Below are 23,253 nucleotides of genomic sequence, written 5' to 3'. Positions count from 1 at the left end.
CTTTTTTGTTTCTGCGCGTGACAATGTCCAACATCACTCTAACTCTTCTGCACCAATAAGGCTGCCGCCGTGAACATCGTCCAGTCTACTGGGATTAGGTTGTACTTTGTGCCACCTGCCTTGGATGGAAGCACTTTTAGTCTCGCCATTATCGAGGAAATAAGCCCGGCAGCCAACACCTTTGACTACAGCAGCGATACAGGGTAAGATGTAGCCAGCCTGGGCCGTAGGTGGGTAGTTGCCATTTGCTTGTCTTCATGCACTCGCTGCTGTGGGCGAGAGAAGCCGAGCCCAGACATTCTTTCAGTTACAGCTTTGACTTGGCTTCTCTCCCGTCTTCCGCTGTCACCGGAGATTCATCTCCTTGTGTAAACCGCTTGCTCGCCTCAGCGCATTGTTCAATACTCTAGCTCTGGCTTTCCCCCGTCCTTGAACTTGCATACGAACTATCCGTAAAGCGGCCGAGCTAACTAACCTTTCAAACCTCGTGTCGAATTCAGGGCCCGTTTCTGTTCATGCATCCCGCTAGCTCGCCGCCATCTTCTCCCCCCTCCTTCTAACAACCAAGCATCGACAAGCCCGACTTCATGCACTCGACGGCGCCGTCATCTAGGTGGTTAGGCCCGGGCACTGCCATGAATCCCTGCAGTTAGATGGTCGCCGCCGACGGCGCTGCCCACCGGACCGGCCTTTTCTTGCTCGAGGCTAAGCAACTTAGTGTTGCTCTCATGTAGCGTAGTAGTTGGGGCGACAACCACGAAAAGTTGCCCACTCCCAACTCCGACCCGGACCCAGCGCCGAGTCCAAGGATGTCACATTGGCCAAGTCGGCGCCAGCGCCTCAGTCTTGAAGCGCTTGGCCAGTGCATTGCATGTACATCGTGGCTCTCTACAGCTAGAGCTCCGGCCCTAGCTGTAGTGTGTCGAACATTAGCTTCGACCTGCCACGCGACGACGGCGGCGACGCAAGTCTGGAGGAGCTTGCCTAGTTTGAATTTTCGGTCCCTTGCCCCAGACTTCCGGAACGGAATAGTATATTACTCTTTTCGGCAGCTTGAAACTCGATACGAAGGGAATACCGAGAATATCGCGGTACCAGCTAGTTACTCTACCAAGAAACTAAGTTAGTAGACTGATGTAAGGGTCAATATAGATACTATGCCCAGTTTCCGGTCGGTAGCCGGCTTCTCTGTGTCACGATTGAGTAATGCGTGCTGGCATACATCGCGGCTAGAAGGCGAGACGCCTGGTGAACGCGAGGCGGACAATACTGGATCTAGTCGCCACACAACAAAAAAAGAGCAAAAGAAGGAATCGTGGCTGTGTTCACTGAGAACAGACTTGTTCCTGTCAGCTTGTGCACAACCCCGCCACTCATGTTAGCACGTACGCTTCCCCTAAGAGGGTTGATATCACGGTTACAATAAATATATCTATACCTAAAAAAGTGTCATGTGCTTGGACCTCCTCGAGACTAGTAGCGGTCACAGTACTCAAAACAGGAACTCAACATACAGCTGTGGCTGCGATGGCTGCGTTGGTTCAGGGCAAAGACAATGAGACTTGGAAAGCTGGCTTGCCCTAGAACAAGGCTAGAAGACAAGACGTGGCGTCGCCACTGACGGCGAGAGTTGCAAAACGAGGCGAAGGAACAGCAACGATCAGGCTGGCCTGCGGCGTGAAACTGCACTCGCGACGCCTCTTCTTGTTCGGACGATACTTGCATGGTTGATGCTACGACGTAGTTGGTCCAAGATCAGTGTCGAGTTCGTTAGCATCTCTGGACAGCTTGTTCGCTGTATTGAGCTAGCAGACGCAAATAATTGCCACATAATTAGGTAGCTATTCCAAGCGAAGAATGGATGGTAGGAGCCTTCATTCGCACAGACCAGCTGAAAGTCCAGCTGTGACGGCTGGACTGCGAGTGATGAAGAAGAGGTTGGCGCAGTCGTGCCAACTCAGTTTATCAAGATCACGCACTATCTATGCGTCAGCTCTATCTGAGCCAGCCGTGTACCGTTCTGCTCCTTCCCAACCCAAATCGAATTGGTCAGGGGCATTACGGCCGACTCAGGCCGAGTGCATTGCGGTTCGAGACAGCGGCTTGGTTGGGGACCGCGCACTGCTCGCTCTGTGCTATGCTTCGGTATATTAGCAGCATAGCATGATTAATGATGAGGTATCCGTCGAATGATGATTATCCACACGTTGTACTTGGTACAACCGAGGGCCAGCCCACCTGTTTGCGACCAGCACCGCCACAGTCGAGACCGTCCTGATCAACTGGGAGAGTGTGGCCGATGAGCGGCAAGTTGAGCAATGAGCATTGAGTGATGCATTCCCACGCGTTGACAACCAACGGTTGGCTAAACGAGTCCATAGAAAAAAGCGGACATTTTTCATGCCGAAAATAATTAACTATTAGCCAGAAAAAAAAACGCGCAGAAGTGCAGAAATTAAAATGAAATAGAGTCAAGAACAAAAAAGCAACAAGGAGGGGGGCACAACGACAGCACTTGATTGGTTAGATTTGAGCGGTTTTGGAGTTGGCATGAGACGACCCAGAAAAGATGAAACACGCCTGGCACTCTGCAGCAGCGCCGCCAAAAAAAAGTATTCCACAACAACAACCAGCTTCACCACCAACGCACGCCCCCTTGGACGCTGAGGGATGGAGGTTGGATGCCGAATGCTAATTAATGTTTCCTTCTCATCCTCTCTCAATCTAGCTATCAACATCCAATGCTAACCGCTCACTGGCTCCCTCAGAATTGCCCACGACCCGCCAGCCGGATGATGGTGGCCAACGCGCGTCATCGACAGCTTGGCTTTGCATGGGTTGGTTGCTCTCCAGAGTGATGGGAATTGACAATGGCTTGTATTAGGACTATCTGTTGCAAAGTCACACCGTTCTGCACAATGAACCACCTTATCACTGGGACGAGAAGCAGCTCTATACGTTGTCCTGCTCGTTTGTAAACCCGAGAGGCTCAGAAGCAGAGAAGCCAATTCGCAAGCTTGCTTCTTAAACCATCTCGCCATCTACGGAGCCTCGAGTAAAATAGACAGACATGCATGTACTACAGAGCAGCCCTGGCCACTCTTCCCGCCGAGAGGCAACTCATTGTCGTGGCAATCAAACCAGCCTACCAGCCGCCGCCCTTCTTCAAGTTACGAATTGGCTGGCTGTCGTGATCCCTCGGCCGTCCAAGCCATGCGTCGCTAGCGATGCACTAATGGCCTTTAGCTTTACCTTTCAAGGCGACTTTGTTTAGTTGTTACACACTCTTTCCCCTCGTCATGCCCAGTGCACAGAGGAGAAGAAACATGGCGGGAAATGCTGATCCCTTTCCTTGTTCGCTTGACGTCCTGCCCGCCCCCTCCTCCCGCCGATTGATGCAAGGCATCGACCAGGTAGTTATCAGAGCGAGGAGCACCGATGGCCCAATGCTTACTTGCATCGTCTTGGCGACACTCTTCCCGTCCGTCTATTATTAACTCGACCTGGGCTTGCTAATGTCTGGGACGACGATACTGTTAGTACGGGGACAGGAAGAAATGCCAATATTTTCAGACAAATTGTATCAAGACAACAATGCTCAGAAGCATCCTACTGGGCAATCTCCTGCAACGTCTTTACTCCAGTAAAGATGCTCACCGACGGAAGCTTCTCCCGCAAGTGGTGGCCGGTGCGCTGGCCACCAAGAGGCCGATCGCGCGCCCTATCCCAGGCCGAATCAGGGCCGAGCCTCCGTCGACCGTGACAATCAAACCCCCGCACAGAGCTCTGTCCATGCCCGAGAGTAACCTGTCGTGATTGAAAAGCTGCATTGTCAATGAGTGTGCTTTTGACGACACCCGCCAAGGTGTTTCAACCGGGATACTACTCAGTTGTCATGGGGTGTAATCGATTTTACCTATAAGCCGCCGCCGCCCCAATCCCGTGGTCCATGTCAATCCCGCGCCAACACTAGAAATACTAGCAGGTTGGTACTGAGTAAGTCGGCCAGCATTGATCGCAGTGACATCATACGAATAGATTCACCGACCAAAGCTGAGCTATCTATGAATACCATGCACCCAAAATTAAAACCACCGCCTCACAATATAGCACATGTGGCGACGAAATAGATGGCTTGTAGTAAGTCACCGTAAGTGCCGCTCACCTGCATATCCCCCCTGGTAACAAGAGACCAGGACATGCCAAGCTTGTTATTGCCTACCCATCCCCAATGCGAAATAGTGTCGCGTCTTCCCCCCTCCCTCAGCAGGCTGCAGCAGCCACGAGGTCCATGCGACTGGAGGCTGGCATCAGGATCATCGCTGCATGCACACGTATGTAGGATAACTAATTCGCATCCGAATGCGGACTGCGGCGGCGGCGATGGTGACCTTGGGGCCGCCGTGCCCGCCACCGCTCGGGTAAGGGCTACCGGGTGACTCGAGCTCTTTTTCCTGGGGAGAGGAGATGGATGCATGGGGAGGGGATTACTAAAAAAACAGAGAGAACAAGAGGTCGACAGGCTGCTGGCCGTCTGCACCAACCCTGGGCCAATTTTATCCCATGCATGACATGCATACCAGGGCTCAGGATGGTGAACGAGGAAGTCAATCAACTGGCTGCAATTCGTATTCTCCGGTTAAGTTCTCTGACGCACGGCCTTTGACGATTCCGCGGTCGTTATCAATCATTTCCAGTCGTTCCTGTTCCTCAGTAACTACTTGGCAAGCCGTTTTCTAACGTTAGCTGTAGAGATCCATCGAAAGCGAGACCCAATGGCACGCAGTTAAAATTAAAACAACAAAGGAAAAAGAAAAGAAAAATGAACACACAGACGCTGCTTTCTGGGAAATGCGCTAGCGCATCTGGTAATCATCTCCTGCCGTCGGCTGTTCTGGCGAGCCTTTGCCAATCGCTCCCTCCCGCGAACGGACCAGAACCATGCTGCTCGCCATAACGGCATGTTTGACTTTGCAATTTCCCATGCCGTCGCTTGTCTCCATTTGCATTTCTTCATGTTTGTAAACAAAAATTGGGGGTTAATAATTCTCACAACCTTGTTTTAGCCCAGTTACCCTCTACGTAAAAGCAAGACGACCAAGCCTCCACACCAATGCCAGGACGGGCACGCACAAAATCAGGGGGGCGGGCGTCTTCTCTGTTGGAAAGAGGGAAGACTTTTTTTCTTCCCCAAGGAAAAACACACCTTACCCCCTAAGATGGAAAGCCGGTCAATAATAGGCGACTGATGCTGGTCGATAGCACGGTACTCTTAAACAATGATAGGTCACAAACGCTGGGCTTCGAGAAAGAGCGTTGCTAATAATAGGGCCCCTGCTTCCTCTCCCCTCCCCTCCTAAGGCTGAAACAGACCAATCAGCTCGGCCGCTGGCGATCCAAAACGTTGGCCCGGCTGCAGGGGCAGGTAATTGATGATTGGCTATATTTCTGATCGCGAACCAGTGTCACAAAAAAAGTCCAAGACAATGGGGCCACAGTTAGTTAACTAGCGTGGGAGGGCAGTATTCGGAAACTGAAGGGGAGAGGTTCAAGGATAAAAAAGAGGGATAGTTGGAGGATGTATGTATATGATGGGCAAGTTGTGAAACTTGAGGGACCCGAAAGCGTCCGTCTTGGCGCTACCCAGAGCAACAGCGTATCTGGCCATCTGACCATGTTTAACTGGGTTCTTGTTTTCTCAGGCGTTTATGCAGCAGCGCCGTGGCATTTCCCCCAAGCAGCCAATGAGAAACGACGGACGCCAAAAAGTGAGACATGGAAAGAAAGGGAACAATGCTCTTCCTTCTCTCCTTCTGTCTAGCCTAGCCTTGCGCTTGCGGGGAGAGGGAAGGAAGGGGGGGCCACCGTTTGCGATCCCCGTACGTCTTATCCGTATGTAAACTAGATGGCAAGTCGGCGAACGGGTTGCGAGATTGCGATCGCGGCGCACAGAGGAATAGGGCACAGTCGCGGCGCCGGCTCAAGTCGAGGAGGGGAGAAGAGAGCAAGTGAACGAGAGGAGTATGGAGCTGCGATAGCGCGACCATACGACCTACAGCCAGGCAAGTAGTTGAGCTGTGGGAGCTCGAGGCTGGTGGTTCCCTGCTTGCCGCCCAGATGAGATGGCCCAGTCTCCCTCTTTTTCTTCCCTGTATCCATATTCTACGCTACTGTACATCGATGTCGTTTCACCATTTTCCTTTCCTTTCCTTTTTCTTTCTCTCTGTCTCTGTCTCTCTCTCTCTCTCCCCCACCCATCGTAGGCTTCATCCCCCCCCCTGGTCAACTCCCAACTAGGCAATGCATCCGGTCCCTGACAGCAGCGTCGCCGCAAAAAAAGGACGGCCGCAAGTCACGCCACACGCGACCGGCGATGCCACTGTATCTGGCATGGCTCATCGCCGAAGGAGCGCGACTGCTCCAACTAGGTTGTTAACAACCACGACCTCGTCTTGCGGCCGGTCCTCTGGGGGGAGGGAGTCCCGTTTCGTCGGTAATCCAGCCAGCCTCTCTCACTCTCCCTTGGTGATTGATGTTGGCGGATGACTCGCAGCAAAACCCCGGCCAGCCCACCATGGGGACGGACGGCTCGCGTTCAATTCCCGAAATCTCGCCTCTCAGTCGTCGTATGTAGTATGCCCGAGAAAAGAGTGACCGCTGATACTGGCTGCTGTCAACCTGAAACAGCAACTTGGATCGACGCGTATTCGTCCATTGACACAAAAGAGGGCTTTTGTGGCTTTCTTTCTTGCCTTTATTATCATGGCTTTTTTGTGCAGATTTCGTCCATGCCTGCATTTCATTCCGTCACATTGCGGCGGTGCATCAATGACGTTTGTACGGGTAGTTTTACAAATTGTGCAAAGCAAACATCGACATCAATATGCCAGCTCAAAACAGGTCCCGAGCAGAGCATTCTTTTTTGTGTGAAATCATGTATCACAACTTGTTTTCTGCAGATTAATATGCAGTATATCTCTTGCAAGATGACGAATTCATACGATGACGCCCTACTTCACTGTTGGCGCTAATACCATCCAATCCGAGAACTCGGGTGCATGTCAAGAACTCGATGCGAAACTGCAGTGTTACCCCGAGCAAGTCGATGCCAGGCGATCAATCCATCTTGCTATCAAAGTGCACTTGTTGCGCAACATGGCGACAGGGCCTCTCCCCGGCGAGGGAGGGGGCTTGCCTCGACATGTCCAATGAACGGCTTGATCCCAGCAATAGAAGCCATCTGACGACGCCGCATTGTTCGAAATAGCTACAACCAAGGTGAACACCGGCTGATCTGTTTCACGTGAAACAGGAAATGGCATGGCCAGCCAGATAAAAAGACCCTTGCGAGTCGAGCCAAGGACGGAGGGAGTGATGAGAGCGCCGGTGACGAGGGTAAACGGACGGACACTGGGAGGTTTCGAAAAGAAGCTCTTTCTCTTTTGCCGCCATGATTGTAGTTTCAAATTTGACAAGGAGAGAGCTGATGGGAAGCTGGCAGCTCGACCCCATTGTTCTGTTCTTCATGCACCCACTCAACAAGTCCCCTTCCCTCCCCATCGCGGGCGTCCAAGGGCGCCAAAACGCCGGCCAGGCAAATGACGGCATGAACCATTACCAAGTCCTTGCTATAGCTGGGCGATAGTTTGGACGAAAAAGACGGCAAAGCATGATAACTAGACTAACGGCGGCAGAAGGTATCAAGTCGCCCAATTGGGGGAGGGGGGGGGCGTGTGATCTAGTGTTTCGGCTTTCTCTTGCTCGCCAATCGGAGACGCTTGGATGCGTCGACGTCGGCGGTCGACGAATGCTGATCAGATCCATTCTCAGGGAACGAGGGTCGGGGAGTTGCAGAACCAAGAGAGAGCGCGAGCAAGAAAAGGCAGCGGCCGGTGCGGGTATTGAGCTGGACTGGCTGCCAAGCGGTTTCACGACAACCCGCTGGCCTGGGTCGGGCCTCGCTCGTCTCCCTAGACCACATAGATGCGGGATTCCGGCTGGAGAAAGATCATTGGCTATTTGTTCGGCCTCTGAAGACAACTCGATGGCTGTTCTACTTTGCCGCCATCATCGCCAGATATGAAACAAGCTTGGTCTTTCTGTGGTGGGTGCCAGGAGGCCGCACAGGCAGGCATCCATCTCACCGAGGCAGTGTAGCATGTTGGTCCAAGAATAGAAGACTGCGGCACGGAGCGTGTAAATATTAGTAGGCCGTTTTTGGCAGAGGACAGATACAGTTTACGCAGGCAAAGGTAGCGGCACTGTTGGCTTTGTGAAAGCTAGTACTGACCAACAGACACCTATAAGAGCGTAGGAGACAACATACCAGCACTGTCATAATACGGGGTGCTACACTGTAAATAGCAGCATAGGCCAAGAGATGCATATAATAATGCAATGCACAACTTTAGAATCGGCCGTGCGTCGGGTGCATGAAGAATCTTCATCTCGACGACCCTGGCGGCTTGCGGGGACCGGACTGGACACGACTCATTCATCATTCATTCATGTGAAGACGTCTGCGCGCGCACGCTCACTCACACACTCTTGGCCGAAGTGACATTCCATCATATCTACATCTACAGAATTAGCGCTGTGAGTGTGGATTAGAAGACGGGTATAAGAAACAAAAAAGAGAGACCAAAGCAAAGGGGACGACGAAATGAACAAAGGCGCAGATTTGAGCCCAGATTCTCACGACGCTCGCATGAGCGCTATCCATGGCGCCCGTGTTTTGGTTTCTTCTTTCCAAGGAACGAGCGAGCCACAGATGGATGGGGTCATCAGATTCGGCAGAAGGCGCGGGTAACGACAAGAGAAAAAGAAAAATGGACATTGTGGGTGCCTTGAGAAGGAAAAAGGCCGATTGCGAGAAGGAAGAGGAAGAAAAAAAAATAGGGCGGCTGGGAGGAGGAGAAGTAGCCGACCAAAAGACGGACGCCAGGTTTCAGAACTCTTCGTGCGGTTTCATGACTGTTTCCAACCTTGGCCTTGCCTCTTCTCACCCAGCTTTTCCTTCTACCCCAGAGCGCACTCCCAAAGGGTTTCATCCAGACTATGGCTTGTTCATGCAAGACCACATTCCCAAGCTCACTCTTGCGCGGGGCTGATGCCGTCTCGCCGGCCCTGGCGGGAAGGGGTTGGGAACGATCATCGCCACCGCCACGGGCAAGAGGCTAACTAGCCAGTTTGACCTGAGAAGTACACGGAGATGGAGGCAACAAGTCTAACTACAACATATCTGCCGCCCGCGGAAATCTGCTTCTGTGCAGTAGTCACTTCATGCGGGCCTCTCTGAGCCATCGGGCTTGTCCTCGCCGCCATGGGTAGATATGGATGGAGGCGTGCGGCAAAAGACCATCTGAAACAGCAGCGATTGCTCGTTGAAACTGGACATCTCCAGTCCTTTCCAAGTCCGTCCAGGTCGGCGCAGAAAATAGTGCTCACCTACTGCATTTGAAGAATACACGAGAGTCAAATCTACGAATAGAACGGACGCCTTCCCAAGTTACGTAATCAGCTTCTCTCATGGCAGGCTTGTCACAGGATTGATTCATCTTTAGTGACAGTGAATGCTCCCTTGTTCGCACGCATTGATTGATGCCCTGTCTTTTTTACCTCTTCTCCTCTGAACCCAAGAGTCAGTCAAGCCGGCGGGAATCGCATGACCGTAGCAGCACCTTGTCGAGTCAGGGGGGGAAGCAGCATCAACGCGACGCGAACGCCCAGGAATTCCGATTTGGGAGGGGAGAGCGCCGCCGCCGGTGACCTCCGGCCTCTCCCGCGGGTAAGCCGCTCCGGAATGCCGCCGCCAGAGAGCTTCTTGTTAGTTGTTACAAGACCAAGACCCTCCCCCGTCCCCTCTTCAAGACCCAGCTGCCTCCCGCGCCCGTTGTTCTAGCGAGTTTGCGGCAAGAGGGGATCCGAGCTCTGTGTGTTTTGCATAAAGTCCTCTTTTAAGGCATAGAGCAGTTTGCTTTTTCTTCTTCGAGTATTTCTTGACAAATGACACCTTGATGTCGGTGCGCAGAAATCCGAAACTTGAGGGTCTAGATCTCTTCTTCTCCATTGACATCGGGAAGGGGAGGGGAGAGCTGCACCAAAAACTCGGAAACGACTCGTCATGCACGATTGAATGATGCCTTCTTCTCCGCATGGTCGAAGCTTTTTTTTCTCTATCTCTTCAGCGCCGTTGCGTCAAGTTCGTAGTTGTCACCTTCAAGATTAACTATCTGATATATCGAAAAATGGGCACGGATTGATAGTGAGTTTGAGCTAGAGCGAATCTACGACACAGCCTACGCTCGTCTCAAGTTGGAATGCCAACCTGCAACACCCGCTTTGTCCTCTTTTTTGTTTCCTCATCACGGTCTGCAATACCCAATCAGAGCACGGTTTACCGGTGGCGGGAACCGAACTTGATGGACGCAGGTTTCATCGTCACCTTGCTACCTTATCAAGCAAACTGCATAATGTTCGTTCTTAGCGCTTGTTTCTCTTTCATCAGTGAGTTCGGTAGCGGCGGTTTCAATCACCCCGACCTGTGAAATCGAGAGAGGAGGTTGGCAAGGTGCCATGGATAGACAACTTTAGGGTATCTTGTCATGACTTGTCACCAAGATGATCGAAGAATAGGCAGCAAGAAGACGGCCGCGAGGCACCGCAAAGATGGCAATTAACAGCAACGTACACAATAAACCACTAAAAAGTTGGTAGTGCATTGATGGGTAAGAACAGCAACCACAGTTACCCTGCGTGAAGCGGTTATAAGCGCCACTTGATCTCGCCTTGCCCAGCTGCTCTCTTCCCCTGGGCATTGGTCTTGTCTTCACTGCGGAAGGTCGGAAGACGCTGGATAAAATCCAACCAACTTGCTTCCTCGAGTATAGGAGCGGTTGCCCAAGATTCGCCCCCGGTGTTCTGTAGAAGCGCGTCCAGACTCGGCAACAGTTCGTGTACGGCTTCAGCGTGGCGTCTGTATACATCTGCAGACGCGAGTCCCGCCTTCTTGACGTACCAGCTGGGATCCTCCAGGATGCAACTTGCTTCATAAAGCCCCAGCATTGCCGGCATCATCGTGCCCGAAGCGACTGCTGCTTCGTAGGCTGCTCTTTGCCCGGTCGCGAGGACTAGCTTTCGAACGCGAGGGAGGATCATCGTGTTGAACTCCTCATTTCGATTGCTTCCTTGGCTTGTCATCGCTGCCATGGCGAGCTGGCGGGCCTCTTCACATATACCGAGCTCATGCTGGGCCAAGAGACTAGTAGGGTCCTTGGCTTCGGGAAGGTTGTACCGTCCAAGGAGTACTTCTGATGCAAGTCCTATATTGTACGTGCGAGCGTTGGAGAGCATATTCGCAACAGGAAGAACATGGCGCAGACTTACGTATGCAGAGAACCAGAATATCCCCTTCTGCTATCGAAGTCCCTTGCACTGCTAATGCCAGCTCTTGAAGTTGATTGTGATTGTACAGCCCCTGCCAGCCACATCTCTCGACCATCTCGGTATAGAGCGGCTTGGTGGTGTGAGTGACGGTCTGCTTGAATATAGTAGCCAGCGCGGAGCGGACCTGCTGCGAGGAGGCCTCCATGAATTCAGCTATCGTGGCTGTCGCAAAGGCGTCGAACACAGAGGCGCAGGTGAGAGCTGTGAGGATGGGCGTGTGCTGCGTCGAAAAGGACACGATGGGATTCTGATTACCGGGTCCAGGCCCGGCCACGCACCGCCGCTGGCTGTATCGACCCAACACGTAGGCGCTGACGCGAAGTCCCGGGATGTGAAGGAGGGACATGGACAGGGTGCCGACGGTGACGCGGTGGATGTGGTCCAAGAACCCCCGGCGCTCGTCTTGCGGAGCGTCAAGGCTGCCGCCGAGGAGGCGGAAGCGTCAAGGCGCACGTGCGTGAAGGTGGTGACGGTATGATCGACGACCTTGGCGCCGGGTCTGGAAAGAAGCAGGCGAGAGGTGATGCCTGGTGCCATCGTGGTGGCGTCGTGGAGGCGCACGACGCACGGTTGGATGCCTCGCTGCTCGCCGCCAACCACGAGTCGAGCGAATACGACGGCGATGCGAGGCATGCTGGAATACGGAGTTGCTGGCGGCATTGCATTTGCTGCTGTCACCTTCAGCGTGTGCAGGTCGAATGACCCGTCCTGCAGCTGAGTGGCGGTCGTCTCGAGGCTCCGGGCATCGAGGCCGTGGCCGACTTCCGTCAGCATGAACTCACCTACGGCGTCAAAACTTTGAAGTTCCTCTAGGATGAGCATAAGATCTGGCCGGTCCGCGGAGTATGAAGCAATGGTCCCCATGCAAAGATTCCAGTGAATGATGAGAGTCGTGAGGGCGGCGGTATCGGCAATCCCAATGACTTGGCGCATGTTTGGTCCATGTTAGCGGTGATCAATGCGCGACGCGGTTACAATAGTGACGTACAGTTTCAGTGATAATTCCAAAACTTCGGACTGAGGGTCGTAATGTCTTGGGCCGTCATTCCGATGTGCTGGGCCACGCTCCGAGCGCGCTGATACGACAGTGCAATTCTTTCCGCTTGGCTGGCATCTTGGGCGTCAGCGTCGGGCCTCCAAAGAGGAAGCTGAAGTAACTCCGATGTATTGCTCATATTGGAACTCTGAGCGAAGAAGGAAACTTTGAGCGAATAAGGAAGGAAACCGTCGAGTCCTGGTAGGATGGCAAGGCGAGGTTCCTATATGCGGCAGGTTGGGGAGTGGGCTTGACCAGGTCATGGCCGCCATCTTGTCGTCCCACCCGCCCAAATGCAGTTTGAAGAGAAGATTCACATGACAGTATGCTCAAATGCACAGCTGCGGATTCTGTGACTAGCTTCAGCAATTGACTCTACCAGTAGGTGGCCAAACAGAACAGCGGTAGCATAGTTGCCCTCACTGTATTCACATGGAGTGGCGTTAATTAATGGCTGTCGGGAGGACCCGAGTGTAAGTTCTCACATAACACTAGAGTTGCCGCACCGGAATCTACCCATCTATTGAATTTTCCGATTGCCAAGTTGGGGGGGGGGCTCATCATACTGCGCGGTTCCAGTACAAGCATCTGTCCGAAGCATGGGAAACGGCGCAGTACGGATGCCAGAAAATGCGCACTCTTATCTCACAGAAATGATCGATCACCCAACACGTCGCAATGCCGGTACAGCTGAAAAGTGAAACATGCGAACAATGTCGCAGGTCAGCTCCATCCGGCTGAGGTCCATCGGGTTCCCGACTGTTCAGGCGATGTGGCGAGGCTGTCCGTATCTCGATCGATTTGAACTTTGACCACTGAACTCCTAGTAGAATTCGGGTTAAAAAGTGCCATGATGAGTAAATACACATATAGCGGGAAGGAAAACGTCATGGAAGGCTTATTGTTGCTTTTCTTCGCCGCATAAGAGACCATGCATGAACTGGATTTGATAACCCTTGGATATAGCTTGCTCATTCAAGTTGCCAAGGTGATTGTTTGTCTGGTATACGATTGACGCCCTCTCTTGATAAATCATCGTCAGCCACGCTGTCCAGCCGCCACTTCTCCGGAAACCTCGACGCCAGGCCGTCCGCGGCCTTGATCATGACCTCGTTGGTCCAGTCCCCGAGCTCTTCCGCCCACAGCCACGCCGCCCACATGCCCGCCGCCGCCACAGGCAACGAGACGAAGCACGGCACCAGCACCGCGGGGTCCAGCCACTGCGTCACGATAAAGTACAGCGTCGTCGCTGCCGCGCCCAGCCACGGGCCCACAGCCACAGGCCCAGGCACGCGAACAGCAGGAAGGCGATGGCGAAGACCGCCACGGTCACGTCCCGCGAAGAAGAGCACGAACTTGGCGACGGCGCGGTTGCCGACCGTGTGCAGCCGGTGCTCCGCGGCCGCTCGTCCGGGACGACGCGAAGCGGTTGACGATGGTGGCGCGGCAGTGCAGCAAGCCGACGCGCACCGACGGCGACCGCAGCAGGATCCGGATCAGGTAGGTCGTCAGGAGTTAGCTCCCGCACCTGCATGGAGAAGACGGCCGTGACGAAGGACAGCGGCACGAAGAAGAAGGCGAGCTCGGTGAGCTTGTTGATGCCGGACGTCTGGTTGATGACGAGGGCCGACTGCGAGAGGCCCATGGACGCGGCGAGCATCGTGAGCGTCGACTCGGCCCTGGCCTGCAGCGCCTGGACATTCGCGACCAGCAGCGCCGGCTCCACATCCTCCTCCTCCTCCGCGGCGACGGCGGTGGCGGTGGCGGCGGTGGAATCTGTCGTGGACGTGGAAGAAGAGGCGGCCTTGGCGGCGGAGGAGGCTTGCAGATGCACCACCCACTCGCCCAGCTCCTGCAGGCTGCACCGTATCCACGACAGGCTCTGCGGGACCGAGTTGCCGAGCGCCTCGACGAGCTGCGCGAATAGCGCGCCGCTAAAGGCCCCGTCGAGGCGGTCCAGCCGATCAGCGCGTCCCCGTCCGCGGCGACCTCGGCCGGCGAGAGCGCGCGCAGCCGCCGGAGCACCAGCTCCGGCGTGGACAGGCCGTACTTGCGCGCAAACGCCCGGTCGCGCGAGTACGGCTTGGGGTTCTCGTACTCCTCGCGCAGCTGCGCGCTCGTGTACGACGACTTGGACCCGTCGTCGTTGTCGTCGCTCTGGTCCTGCGACTCCTCGGGGAGCGAGGGGTCGTCGACCCGAGCCTTGCTCCGGCGGAAGCGGTTCCGCAACGTGTCGCGCTTGTGTTTGAGGTTCTGCTTGGTCGCCTCCTTCTTCTGCGCCTTGATCTGCTTGTTCGAGATGGGCGGCGGCGGCGGGTCCAGGTACGTCTCCTCGGGGCCGGCGCTGCGCCAGAGCTCCTCCTCCGAGTAGCTCTCGATCTCCATGGCGCGGGGCATAAACGTCAGCGAGGGGGTGCATTCTTTGGTTTGCAGGTTCTTCATTCAGCGGGTCGGGTCGAAGACGAGAACGACTGCAAGGGAAGAGCACTGTTAGTTGCCGCATGGTTTTTCGTCTTGGAGAGGGAATGATACTTACCGACTTTCCCGCCGGCCTCGTCGGAGCCGGTCCAGTGACCGAGGCCTTCCGGGGCCAGTACGCGCAAGTCTCTGTTGTACCAAGAATTCAAGTTCTTCAATGTAAAGCGTTATTAAAAGAGCGTGATGAGACTCTAATACTTCTCAATCCCAGCCCTTTGCCAAAAAGTGGTAGGATTCTCCTCTTACCAGATTCGTCTCCCCATCACTCACTCGCAACAGCATCTTTCGTCCAAGATGCAAGTCTCACTCCGACTATTACTAAATAATTCAGTCGCGCGAGAGTCAAAAATTGTCTCTCAAATTGTCTCTTAATAGAATATTATCCAAGGCCTCAAGATACGCCTTTCATCTCAAAAGGCGTTAATCCGATTACGGGGTGAAATGACATCACAGGGTCGGCTTAATGCTTGATGCAAGGCTCGTTTATAACCATGGCCAGGCATGTCGCGGCGCCGAAAACCTCCCAGTCGCGTTGACTTCCATCAAACCAACTCCGCAGCGAATATCTCAAGATTCTCCCAAAGCTTGCATCGCTAATAAACCATTATGAATCCGCCGAGCGAACTCTCAAAGCACCGGGGATGGAATGTCTGCAAGATTATTGGCACAGTATACGCTATTCTTTGTATCATCTCCTTTACCTATGAGTCGATCAATTTTTTGTCCAAATCAAAGCACCTCGTGAATTTCAGAAAGAAGACTACCGACCTGCATCACGAGGTCGGCTCTAGCTTGCGTGTCGCTGACTTCTCGCGACACCACAACTACACAAGCCTCGATCACCAGTTTGACTGGCTATGGAAAGATAATCTGCTACCACCCAACGGCGGATACTTGGCAAGGTACAACAAGGCGAGCGGCCCCGATAAGGTTGGAATATCCATGTTTCATCAGCTGCATTGTCTAAGCATGATCCGGGAGGGAATGCAGCACTTGCACCAGATGATCGAGACGCTAAACACGAGCGATTTCGGAGACATCCAAGTTCACCAGAAGAGGCGCACGTATAGTAATGCTGCTGCTACGAGCATTGTTAGAGCAGCTCATTATGATGAGGAACACGTTATGCACTGCTTTGACTACTTGCGACAGGTAAGCGACCAAAATGTACAGTGGAGCAACCCCCGAAACTGATCAACGTACTCGCCAGACAATGCTGTGTCTGGCCGACTCGACAATTGAGCGTCCGAAGCAGTTTCCTGACGGAAGACGATACATTCACGGAATGGGTCAGAGAAAATGCAGAAACTGGGAGCTCCTGTATGCGGCATCGACTGCCTCGGACGCCGAACCGATGTGGGATAATGAGTAGCGACGATACCCCTGGAGTTCTTTCTCGAGAGAGCTCAATCTTGCCTACCCTGTTTCAAAAGACAAAAAAATAAAGATCGCCAAAGAGACCATCAAAAGTATCCGAGAAAGCGAAGTCTCCGTTGCTAGTCGGTCATCTTCCCAAACTCCTCAACCTCCTTGTCCTTGACAGATATATACCCCTTCAAGAGATCTTCCCCAATCAAGGACTCACAGCAGCGTCCTAATTTCTTGCGACAGGACCAAGGAGTCGACCGTATCTAGTGCAGGCTCGGCGGGCAAGGCAATTTCCAGCTGGAGGATATTACACGGGGCAACTTTGCCTGTGAGGAGCCGAGACTAGGCATTGTAAATACGCACATATCAAGACAGCTGTCAAGAGCGGACTAAAAACAGATAAAATCTCATCATTTCCTCTGATACTCCTAGCTGAAAGCCTTGAATAAATCACACAACGTTCAAGAGTCAAAAAGGCACTCTGTCTGCTGGCCGCCACTTTCTTGATGCAACCTCGGCGGCAATGCTTGGCTGGCATCAAGCGCTTGAACACAAGACACTATTTGAAATGGCAGACATAACTATAAGCTATTTTGTTACAAGTTCTGCCTGAGTGATCTGGAGCGTTGTTGGTTTCGTACGAGGGAGTGGGCGCCACTGGCGCTTTAGTTACGGGTGCAAGGGTACATGACCAAGACGAAGAGCGAGACGCCAAGTCAAATAGGAATGAAAGCGAAGTCAAATTACGTATCAGTTACACAAGGCACGAGTTACATAAATTGGTTGTTTCAGATCGGTCCGCCGCTAGTAGGTCGGAGCCAGTCGCTGGATCAGGTACTCGCCACTCAGGATCGGCCCGTACTTCTTATCTGACTCGTTGGCGTAGGTGCCCGGCATGGCCTCGATGAGGCTATCCGAGTTGGGGTTGCAAAAGTATGCGATGCTGTACCGCGGCGGGTAGACGTCGACATCGGCAGCGTGCGGGGGCTCGACGACGCGGTGGACGGTGCTCTTGATGGTGTCGTTGCTCCAGCGCGCGAGCAGGTCGCCGGCGTTGACGACGATGGTGCCCGGGATGGGCGTTGCGTCGACGAACCTGCCCGAGGGCGAGCGAACTTGGAGGCCGCCTCGGTCGTCCTGGAAGAGCAGCGTGATAGAGCCGTAATCCTGCGTTGTTGGTGTTAGTAGTGCGGCACACCCAGAGAGAGATGATGCGCGCGCGTGTGTGGGTGGGAGAGTGTAGTCTTACAGAGTGTTCGCCGGCCCGAACCTGCCCGGCGTTGGCTTTGAAGACGTCCGCCTTGACCTCCGGGTAGTGCAGCAGGCGGAGCGTGTTGTCGCCCTTGTCGACATAGCCGTCGAAATGCCTGTCCTCTAGCCCCATCCCGACCGCGACAGCCCTCATGACCTGCACGTGCAGCCCCTTGCACGTCTCAAAGAATGCCATCGCCTCCTCCCTGAACCCCGGCAGCGCCGCCTCTGCGGGCCAGTGGTTGCGGAAGCTCTCGTGCGGCTCGCGGCCAATCTCGAGGCTCTCCTTCAGCTCCAGCACATCCGGAACGTTGCCATCGCCGCCGTCGGGGATGAGCCGCTCGCGGCCCTGCCGGAGGTAGCCCCGGTTGGCGGCCGCGTCGGTCAGGCTCAGGGCGAGCTTGTCGGCGAGCGGCTGGGCGAAGAAGGCGGCAGAGCGGGCGAAGATGTCGCGCACGGCGGAGGGCGCGGGCGACGGCGGAGAGCGCAGGTAGATGAAGCCGGCCGTCTGGAAGCCGCGCAGGATGGCGACGGCGGTGTCGGCGCGCTCGGAGGGGGTGAGCGAGAACCGGGGGGGGGGAGGGCGAGTGCGAGGGGTTACCGGGATAACGAGCCCCTCGTCCTGGACGGCGGCTTCGACACTCATGATGAGAGGCGAAATGTGATGAATGAGATGATTGGTATTTGGTTCTGTAATGATGGTAAGAGAGTGCAACGTGCCACTTGATGAAGATGCTGTTATCAACTATGCACTGTCTATGTCTTGTTTCGATGCGGGCTTCGGCTTCAGCTTATGTTATCAACGGCATGACCATTCCTCTGCAGCTATCAAGAGACTGGCCTGGATCATGACAAGGGTTGGTTACTCAACGTAAATGTAACCTCAAGAACAGGACGAGAACCGGACTATACGCTTCCTTCAACTTATTCAGGTCTATCTGGTGAGTCTAAGAGGCAACCCAATCAATCGCCACTGGATTCAAAGCCGGAAAAGGCAGCCAGGCAGTCCACTGAAAGTCGATCGAAACCCACTGTAGCCCGTTGCAGCCTGCTGTCGTCCGCTGTAGCCCACTAAAAAGTAGCCACTAATAGCCACCTGAATTACCCCCCCAAGGTGTCGATGAGGGGTAATCAGCTCCAAGCTCCAAGTAGGTAGGTAACTACTACGAGTTTCGCAACTGATTGACACGTGCGACACCTGCATAGCCATCATTTTCTTAGCATCGGAAAAGGCCGAGCGGGTTCGTATTGCATCTGTGTGTCTCATTCGCAACATCAAAAGTACCTGCAAGACAGCTGGCCCTGCAGGCAAGTGGCAACGATCAGTCCCCCGCTTCAATCTCTTTCTCAGTGGGACAAGCGAATGGAAATGACGTAAAACACGGAATATCTCTTCTGATTAGCCTCCATGTAGAATTGTCTCTACGTAGAATTGTCTCCATGTAGAATTGTCTCCATGTAGAATTGTCTCCATGTAGAATTGATAATCCACGTCAACATGTGGAAAAGCCGGTTGACAGTCCCTGTGCCTCCACTCAGCCTGATCATCGAGTGGGGATTCTCTAACTAACTATCTGGACATACCAATACACCACCCGGAGGCTGCCATCGATGATCACCTCTCATCAGCATACGTACACTGTCCTCCCCCTCTTGCGAGATCTCATTCAACTCTACCAGAAACACCACCTCAGAAGACCCTCCGCACAAACAACCACAATGGCATCCGGGACCCCCGTTGTCGACATCCATACCCACATGTATCCGCCCTCCTACATCGCCATGCTCGAGAAGCGCACCGCCATCCCCCTCATCCGCAAGTTCCCTCAGGCCGATGAGCCGCGCCTCATCCTGCTCTCATCTGAGCTCGAGTCCCTCGACGCCGCCCTCCGGGATGCCGCCGCCAAGCTGCCCGGCCGCCCGCTGAGCACGCACTTTGCCTCGCTCGCGCAGAAGCTGCACTTCATGGACACCAACGGCATCAACATCTCCGTCATCTCCCTCGCCAACCCGTGGTTCGACTTCCTAGACCCCTCCGAGGCCACAGTCGTGGCCGCCTCGGTCAATAGCGAGTTCTCCGAGATGTGCGCCCAGCACGCCGGCCGCCTCTTCTTCTTCGCCGCCCTGCCCCTGAGCGCACCCGTGGACGCCATTACGGCCGCCATCGCGCACGTCCAGGGTCTCAAGTACTGCCGTGGTATCATCCTCGGTACCTCTGGTCTCGGCAAAGGCCTCGACGACCCCCGCCTCCTGCCCCTCTTCAACGCCGTCGCCGACGCCAAACTTCTCGTTTTCCTCCACCCGCACTACGGCCTGCCCAACGAGGTGTACGGCCCCCGCGCGGAGGAGTACGGCCACGTGCTTCCACTCGCGCTGGGATTCCCCATGGAGACCACGATTGCCGTCGCGCGCATGTACATGGCCGGCGTCTTCGACCAAGTACCCAACCTCCGGATGCTCCTGGCCCACAGCGGCGGCACGCTGCCATTCCTCGCTGGCCGCATCGAGAGCTGCATCGTTCATGATGGACACCTGGTAACGACGGGCAAGGTGCCCAAGGACCGCCGCACAATCTGGACTGTGCTGAAGGAGCAAATATACCTTGATGCTGTCATTTACTCCGAGGTTGGCCTTCAGGCCGCGATTGCGGCGAGCGGGGCCGATAGACTCATGTTTGGTACTGACCACCCATTCTTCCCGCCGATTGAGGAGGACGTACAAGGTCCCTGGGACAGTTCCAGTTTGAATGTCCAGGCCATAAATGAAGCCCTCGGGAGGGGCTCCAGAGATGCGGCTGTTGTCTTGGGTGTGAATGCTATTCGTGTCTTGAATCTTAGGGTCGAGTAGATAGCCGCGTGTTTCGAGAAAAGAGTTGAAAAGTATTTCAGGCTGTTCCGGTTTCGCGCTGATATGCTAGCTCAGCATCGTAAATTCGCTGCTTGGCTGTAGTCATGATTTGTTGTAGTGCGTCCATGGCGTCATGTGGATCTGGCTTCTCCTCCTTGCCCATGTCGGATATTGCCTGCCGTGCTCGGAGCTTGTCGCAAACGAGCTCCCAGTACATCTTCCGGCCGCCATCAATCTCGATAACGAAGTCACCTGGCACATCTACGGCACCATTTGCGGGACCCTTAGCCTTTTTGTTATACACAGAGCTGGCTTTCATCCGCTCTTTGGCTTCCCTTCTCTTTGCTTTTTCCTCCTTCCGCTCCTTGAGGCGACGGCGCGCCTCCACCATGTCGTCCATCTCCTGTGCGGCCTGGGCTTGGCGCGCAGCCTCCTCGTCGCGCATTCGCTGCAGCTCCGCCAGCCTCTCGCGCTCCTTTTGTAGCATCTCCGTGTCACGCTGCTGCTTGGCCTGCTGCTGCTGGCGCGCGGCGTTCTCGGCCGCCTCGAGGTCGTCGGCAAATCGCTTGCGCTCCTTGTCCATAGCCTCGCGCTCCTGCCGCCGCAGCAGCTTGGCCTTCATGGACGCGTCGTAGGTTGCACGTGCGTTGTCGTCGGCGAGGATATCGCGCGCTCGCTCGAATAACTCCCACTTCTCCGGGTCGAAGTTGTCGCCGGCCTTGTCGGGGTGGTACTTGAGCGAGCGCTTGCGCCAGGCACGACGGATGTCGTCTTTTGACGTGAGGGCATCTACGCCGAGGAGGTCGTACAGGTCGACGTTCTTCTCCGCGTACTCGGCTGCGAAGCGCAGCACATCTTTGTTTTCGTCGCTCATGATGTTGACTTGGCGTGAAATGCTTCGAATGGAAAGGATGGCAGCGGCAGCAGTTTTGGACCCCGGCTCGGACAAGCCCTCTGAGCTGTTTATGCGTACAGCTCCCGCAATTCTGCGCTGAAGATTAGCTTGGATGTGTGTCCGCCGTGCTTCCGATGTTGTGTTGAAGCAGCGTTGAAAGTGAAAAAGACAAACCTTCAAGCTCCTAACACGTGACGCTATGGGCGCCAAGGGCAGCCACTTTACAGGGACATGTTGCGCCACACTTCAGGCAGCAGCTCCACTATACCGATCTCATCTTGAGCGCGTCCTGGGCGACTTTTTTCCCTTATCATCTGCTGGTATTTTAATCCCGCTTCCCAAAAGGCATTTTGTTTCTTGCTTCACCGAATAATTCCGGCCGAGTTACATACCAGAAACCAGGCTCTACAATGTAACGCTGCTACCCAACACGGCAAGATGTGTTACCCCACCCCAGGTCACTACCTTGCTATTACACCACCGCCTTCTCCTACAAACGCCTAGAGCCTGGTTTTCCTCAGAACATTAGCAACAGACTACAATTCTAGGCATTTCAGAATGTCGAGAAACGTCTTCAGCCAGATCTTTTATGGAACCGTTATTCATTCCACAAGCTTGGATGAAATTACCATCCTCGAAAATGCCTTGCTAGTCGTTGACGACTATGGTACCATCGTCGCCCTCGAAGCAAACGTGCAGAGCGAAAAAGTGCCCGAAAGACTGAAAGCGCTCAGTGCTTTCGGAATCAGCTTCACAACGTTGCAGAAAGGGCAGTTTATCATGCCAGGCTTCGTCGACACGCACAACCATGCGCCGCAGTGGCTCCATCGAGGGCAGGGACAGGGACTCCAGATTCTGGAATGGCTTAACCAGGTTGCCTTTCATAATGAGTCCCTATTCAAAGACGCCAATCATGCCAAGAGAGTGTATCGCATGGTTGTCAAGGGTATGCTACGTCAAGGCGTCACCACCGCGAGCTACTATGGCTCCCTTCACGGCGAGGCCACCAAGATTCTCGCCGACGTGTGTTTGGAGCACGGCCAGCGGGCGCTGGTAGGAAAGTGCAACATGGCTCGTAACGCTCCAGATTTTTACGTCGATGCCAGCGTTGAGGAATCGCTCCAGGTGACGCGCGACTGCATACATCACATCCAGTGCCTCGACCCGAAAGGCGAGCTCCTCCGCCACGTCCTGACGCCACGCTTCGCCATCTGCTGCGACGAGTCCCTGCTAACCGGCCTGGGCGCCATCGCCGCCGAGCATCCGACCATGGCCATCCAGACGCACTTTGACGAGTCTGAGCAGGAGAAGACCTTCACGCTGTCCCTGTTCCCACAGTTCACCAATGAAGCCGACCTGTACGAATACTTCAGCCTCCTCGGCCCGCGCTCCATTCTCGCCCACTGCACAATCATGACCCCCTACGAGACGCAGCGGCTGCAGGACCTCGGCTGCGGCGTCGCGCACTGCCCGACTGCCAACATGACGGTCGGCGGCGGCTTCATGGCCGCGCGCATCAAAGACCTGCTGCGCCGCGGCGTCAAGGTCGGCCTTGGCACCGACTCAGGCGGCGGCTACTCCGTCTCCATGCTCAACGCGATGCGCCACGCGCTGGTCAACTCATTTGCGCGCGACTTTTTAGACGCCCGCGACGGGACCGCGGCGGTCACGATGGAGGAGGCCTTTCACATGGCGACAGTGGGCGGCGCGCGCGTCGTCGGCTTTGGCGACGAGGTGGGCAACTTCCAGGTCGGGAAGCAGTTTGACGCGCTACTGGTCGATGTGAGCGCCGCCAGAGGTGGCATCACCGCACCGCTCGAGGAAGTTGATTCACTGCGCACGATGCTGGAAAAGTTTATCATGACGGGCGATGATCGAAACATAGTGCAGGTCTATGTTAGGGGTCGGCTTGTCCATGGCTGCTAACCACTTG

The 23,253-nt window shown here is 54.7% G+C and overlaps 6 protein-coding genes across 6 annotated transcripts; 2 read left to right on the top strand and 4 right to left on the bottom strand.

Moving 5' to 3' along the window:
* Nucleotides 1-10,764: 10,764 nt before the first annotated feature.
* On the bottom strand, nt 10,765-12,378 carry ISF_03584 (Acyl-CoA oxidase/dehydrogenase, central domain protein; the record flags this gene model as incomplete). The annotated part of the gene is made up of 3 exons (XM_018847190.1): nt 10,765-11,321; nt 11,386-11,646; nt 11,724-12,378. 3 exons carry the CDS (start codon nt 12,376-12,378, stop codon nt 10,765-10,767), a joined length of 1,473 nt encoding a protein of 490 aa, XP_018705397.1.
* Nucleotides 12,379-13,452: 1,074 nt separating this feature from the next.
* On the bottom strand, nt 13,453-14,866 carry ISF_03583 (hypothetical protein; the record flags this gene model as incomplete). Its single annotated transcript, XM_018847189.1, has 3 exons — nt 13,453-13,886; nt 13,952-14,340; nt 14,394-14,866. The coding sequence occupies 3 exons, from the start codon at nt 14,864-14,866 to the stop codon at nt 13,453-13,455; spliced, it is 1,296 nt and encodes a 431-aa protein (XP_018705396.1).
* A 2,265-nt stretch (nt 14,867-17,131) lies between these two features.
* On the bottom strand, nt 17,132-18,224 carry ISF_03582 (thymine dioxygenase; the record flags this gene model as incomplete). Its single annotated transcript, XM_018847188.1, has 2 exons — nt 17,132-17,494; nt 17,577-18,224. The coding sequence occupies 2 exons, from the start codon at nt 18,222-18,224 to the stop codon at nt 17,132-17,134; spliced, it is 1,011 nt and encodes a 336-aa protein (XP_018705395.1).
* A 1,073-nt stretch (nt 18,225-19,297) lies between these two features.
* Nucleotides 19,298-20,425, top strand: ISF_03581 (uracil-5-carboxylate decarboxylase; the record flags this gene model as incomplete). The annotated part of the gene is made up of 1 exon (XM_018847187.1): nt 19,298-20,425. One exon carries the CDS (start codon nt 19,298-19,300, stop codon nt 20,423-20,425), a length of 1,128 nt encoding a protein of 375 aa, XP_018705394.1.
* A 37-nt stretch (nt 20,426-20,462) lies between these two features.
* ISF_03580 (Heat shock protein DnaJ) lies at nt 20,463-21,299 on the bottom strand (the record flags this gene model as incomplete). Its single annotated transcript, XM_018847186.1, has 1 exon — nt 20,463-21,299. One exon carries the CDS (start codon nt 21,297-21,299, stop codon nt 20,463-20,465), a length of 837 nt encoding a protein of 278 aa, XP_018705393.1.
* Nucleotides 21,300-21,878: 579 nt separating this feature from the next.
* ISF_03579 (Guanine deaminase) lies at nt 21,879-23,246 on the top strand (the record flags this gene model as incomplete). Its single annotated transcript, XM_018847185.1, has 1 exon — nt 21,879-23,246. One exon carries the CDS (start codon nt 21,879-21,881, stop codon nt 23,244-23,246), a length of 1,368 nt encoding a protein of 455 aa, XP_018705392.1.
* Nucleotides 23,247-23,253: the final 7 nt, after the last annotated feature.

Source organism: Cordyceps fumosorosea (genome assembly GCF_001636725.1).
Source record: "Cordyceps fumosorosea ARSEF 2679 chromosome Unknown scaffold_7, whole genome shotgun sequence".
Lineage (NCBI taxonomy): Eukaryota > Fungi > Ascomycota > Sordariomycetes > Hypocreales > Cordycipitaceae > Cordyceps > Cordyceps fumosorosea.
The sequence above is the reverse complement of the archived record's forward strand: the minus strand, read 5'-3'. Positions and strand labels throughout refer to the sequence as shown.